Source organism: Octopus sinensis, unplaced genomic scaffold (genome assembly GCF_006345805.1).
Source record: "Octopus sinensis unplaced genomic scaffold, ASM634580v1 Contig03320, whole genome shotgun sequence".
NCBI lineage: Eukaryota > Metazoa > Mollusca > Cephalopoda > Octopoda > Octopodidae > Octopus > Octopus sinensis.
In genome coordinates, this window is record NW_021826432.1 from 2501 (window position 1) to 7500 (window position 5000).

The 5000-nt window shown below is 38.1% G+C and overlaps 1 protein-coding gene across 1 annotated transcript in view; it reads left to right on the forward strand.

The window, feature by feature from the left end:
* LOC115227451 overlaps positions 1 to 5000 on the forward strand; it is a 9829-nt gene that overhangs the window by 36 nt on the left and 4793 nt on the right. Inside the window, exon 2 of the mRNA XM_029798280.2 lies at positions 2413 to 3750. Within this exon, the coding sequence (XP_029654140.2) occupies positions 2413 to 3750 (1338 nt within the window). The remainder of the gene's footprint in view (positions 1 to 2412; positions 3751 to 5000) is intronic.

Consider the following 5000-nt stretch of genomic DNA (forward strand, 5'->3'; position numbering starts at 1 on the left):
CCTACTACTTATTCTATTGATCAATTTTGCCGAACCGCTAAGTTACGGCGACGTAAACAAATATATTATTATATTTAGTGGCTGTGTGGTAGTAGCTTGTTTACCAACCACATGGTTCCGGGTTCAGTCCCACTGCGTGGCACCTTGGGCAAGTGTCTTCTACTATAGCCTCGGGCCGACCAATGCCTTGTGACTGGATCTGGTACACGGAAACTGAAAGAAGCCCGTCGTATATATGTATATATATGCGTGTGTGTGTTTTTGTGTCTGTGTTTGTCCCCCTAGCATTGCTTGACACCGATGCTGGTGTGTTTATGTCCCCGTTACTTAGCGGTTCGGCCAAAGGAGACCGATAGAATAAGTACTGCCTTACACAAAAGAATAAGTCCCGGTGTCGAGTTGCTCGATTAAAGGTGGTGCTCCAGCATGGCCGCAGTCAAATGACTGAAACAAGTAAAAGAGTAAAAGAGTAAAAAAAGATATATATATATATATATATATACTATATATATTATATATTATATATATATATATATATATATATATATATGTATATTGTATATATTATATATGATATATATTTATAGATATATGTAGACACACACGTATATATATATATATAATATATATATAAATTGATCAAAATAAAATAAAAACATGATGCGAAGGATTCAGCGGTACATATGTTTCGGGCCTTTATTAGACAGATTTATAACAATGCATAATGTATGTCTGTGGCCTTCTCAGCCGCGCACAACAGCTTCCACAAGGACATGTGTTACATCAAAAATTCTTGGTTGGGGATGCAAATCCTCTCATTCGTACGACATAATGCGGCAGCAGCATAGAGTTGAAGCGTCCATCTCTTTCTTCCCTCAAGAGATGGACGCTTCAACTCTATGCTGCTGCCGCATTATGTCGTACGTGAATGAGAGGATTTGCATCCCCAACCAAGAATTTTTGATGTGTAACACATGTCCTTGTGGAGCTGTTGTGTGCGCGGCTGAAGAAGGCCACAGACATACATTATGCATTGTTATAAATCTGTCTAATAAAGGCCCGAAACATATGTACCGCTGAATCCTTCGCATCATGTTTTTATTTTATTTTGATCAATTTACTCCACCACCTACACCACCAAACGGTATACACAGTGCTTATAATTATCAAGTACTCACCCCGAATTTCTATATATATATATATATATATAGATAGATAGATAGATAGATAGATAGATAGATAGATAGATAGATAGATAGATAGATAGATAGATAGACAGATAGATAGATGTAGACACACACACACGTATATATATTATATATATATATATATATATATATATATATATATATATTATTTATTATTTAATTGAACGCCAAGCATCCATGTCCAAGTGAGTTTGTCTTCACCTTTTTGATACGACTCTCTACTCTATACTGTTTTCTTCCTCCTTCCTTCTCTAATTCCCTTCCCCCTCCCTCCTTCACCGTTTTCTACCTTTCTCTCTCTTCCCTTTTTCTCTTTCTTTCTCTCTCTCTCTCTCTCTCTCGTTGCTCATACGTGACCATCGTCCATCTTTCTTTTCCTCACGTGACCATCTTTCTTTGCCTGCACGGATGTTTAAAAGAACGGACATGTTTTCCTCTCCCTATCCTATCTTTTATCATTAAAAAATGTTTCTCCCAGCGTTCACTATTTTCCTCTTGTTCTGGTCTAACGACCCTCCATTTTCGTTTTCGTTCGGTTTCCTTGTATGTCTCGACTGTCCTTTTTTTTATCCCCAAATTTGACCCTCCATAAATCCTAAATTTTTATTTTAGAACTTATATAAGCTACTGTCTTTGAAGACTCTTATTGTCGTTGAATGCTCGAAATGAGGAGTAGACAGCCGACAACTAATGAAGGGTCCTTTCTCTGTGTTTACTTGTCCTGTTTTCCTTTTTCTCGTTTGTATTCCTTATTCTCGTATTTCATGTTATTTGCACTGTTGGTGCCGTCTTGTACCCATATATGCATGTATTTTGTTAAACTTCTTGCATTGTTAGAAACTTTCTTCCCCCCCCCCCATCTTTCTTTTACACACACACACACACACACATATGCCTTGATGCAGTACACCTTACCAGATATTTCCAACTCATAAATGTGTGTTGTTGTTGTGTATGTGCGTGTGTATTTATATATATATATATGTGTGTGTGTGTGTGTGTGTGTGTGTGTGTGTGTGTGTGTATGTATGTATGTATATGTATGTATGTATATATATATATGGATATATATATATGTGTGTGTATATATGTATATATATATATGTATATATATATATATATATATATATCATATCATATCATATCATATCATATCATATCATATATCATACAAAATTTACAAATTTTCTTCAATTTCTTGCAGATGTGGGATCCAAGTCATCTTTTAATATTCCTGACGATGCTATGTTTGGTTTTCGTCCCTCAACAACAGTATTCGGTTGAAGCAATAAAACTCTGCAGCGATAAGACACCGATGTTCTCAGTTCGAAATCCTATACCCGATAAATTTTATTATATTGGCTCTGTGTTTACGTTGCACGACGTCGGCGTAAAATTAGACCAGTGCGGCAAAGTTTTGCAACGTGGTCTCCAACTCAGTGAAGCGTTCCTCTGGTACCTGGATAAACACCCAGTGTTAGGTAGTGAAATTAAGACAGGGGGTTTGGTATTTGATACCTGCTCTGATAGCAGTTTGGTCACGCAGCAGGTAGTATCTTTTGAGACAGAGCAGATTAACTGTATGTCGCAATATAATGAACAAATATCTCCAGATTCGCTGTTAGTCTACGTCGGTGCAGATCGATTGACAGACACCGTTGCACTCGCCAGCTCTTTAAAGCGAACCGATAAGTCGATAATCTCTCCCATAGGCAACACAAAGCTTCCAGCCAAATACCCTTACTTCTTCCAGGGCGCTCCCAGATATAAAAATTCCAGTGAAGTTCTAGTAGACTTACTGAAAGATAACAATATACACTATGTGATTGTCCTTTACCAAAATGAAGAATTCTGGATAAACAGAAGCAAAGAGTTCATAAAACAAGCTAATGCCAGTAAAATATGTAGCGTGTATAACGCTTCTGTCTCAATTAGTGCAAGCAATTATGATACTGTGTTTCAACAACTTCAAGTAAGGAGAAAAACCTCGTATGTCGTGATTATTGCAGACGATAATGTCATATCATCCGTGTTAATGGCAGCCAACCAGAAAAGTATTCAACTCAATTCTTTTGTATTCTTTGCCATCGGTCTCACTGTACACGACCATAATTTTGTAAATATAAAATCAGTAATCGTTATTCCAACTGTTGCGGCAAGCGAAATCAATACCAGAGCGAACAACTTCCATAACTATTACAAACAGATTGCTGCTAGCGGGCCGCCAGTTGATAAAACATGGATCACAGATTACTGCGTGGAGAAGAATAAACCAAATTGCTCTGATGTTTTCACCGAAGAGAAACTGGATCCTACAGTTCCGTTCTTATTTCTCTCTCTTCACTCAATAATGACGGCCATACACGAACTGACAAAGACCACCAAGTATTTTTCGAAAGGCACTAAGGAAGCAATACAGCAAGAAATCGCCACTGTTAGTCTAAATGTTGATGGAGCAACGCAAAATGTCTTCGACTCAGAAAAGTATTTGCATTCAAGCTTTGTGAAATATAAATTAAAGATCACGAATGTTTCCAGTTTGGTAAGTAGCAAGCTTTCTCAACGAAATCCTCTCAATAATTTTATCCACTCGATAATTCACTCAATAGCTTTATTTCCTGAATGTAGGGCAACTGACGCAAAAGGCTTGGAGTTGGGTATGTCCATATGTATGTGTGTGTGTATGCATATGTTACATGTGTGTGTGTTATAGATAGATAGATAGATAGATAGATAGATAGATAGATAGATAGATAGATAGATAGATAGATAGATAGATAGATAGATAGATGGATGGATGGATAGATAGATAGATAGATAGATAGATAGATAGATAATAGATAGATAGATAGATAGATTAGATAGATAGATAGAAGATAGATAGATAGAGATAGATAGATAGATATGTTTCTTTATTAGCCACACAGGGCTGCACACAGACAGGACAGATTACAAAGTAGAGCTTTTCTTTTTTGGGGAAAGAAAAAAAAATGTGGGGTAGGTTTTCGATCAAAAGGGACGTAAAAGGGAAAGAAGAAGAAAAAAGGAAAAGAAACAAAAAAAAATGATCAATAGGGATCGTGTATCACAGTGTCATGATGTAAGGTGTAAAGGGGGAAGCAGATAAGGTTTATCCGTGGGAAGAAAAGCCTACGGAAAAGACCACGGTAACCTCGGTCAATATTGTTACATGTTACCACATTTGTTTGCAAGTAGGTAATCCTGTTTTAAATTTCCGGGTTCATAGGATTATGTTCAAGGTGGCTTCGTCATTCATACGTGCCATCCTTGCTACATTCACCCATCTTTTTTTAAAACATTCGTTAGACAAAACTTGCCTCTCTACTCTCACTTTCCTTTTCAAGTGATACTTGAAGAAGTTGATGAGAGATTGACCAGAGAGGAAAGTGTTTGTCTCCAATCCTTTCAGACGTGTCCACCAGATACATTCTTTCGCCATAGCCACAAGGATGATGAAAATAGCTCTTCCTTCCCGTTTGAAGGAAGGAGGCATGACAATATTGACGATAGACTTGGCTGATAAACTGACTCGTCTCACACGTGACAGCAGTTGTTCGACATAAGCCGACAGCTCGGAAATTGTTGGACACTGCACGAGTGCGTGCAGAACGGTTTCGTCGCTCTGACCGCATCTCGGGCAGGTCGGCCCCGTGTTTCTCGAGCCATGTCTATAGAGCTTATCCCGAACGGGTAGCGCTTCTCGGTAGCACTGCTAGGCCAGGGATCTCTGAAAGTTATCTATGGGCCCTGACCCGAAAGTCGTCCTGAACA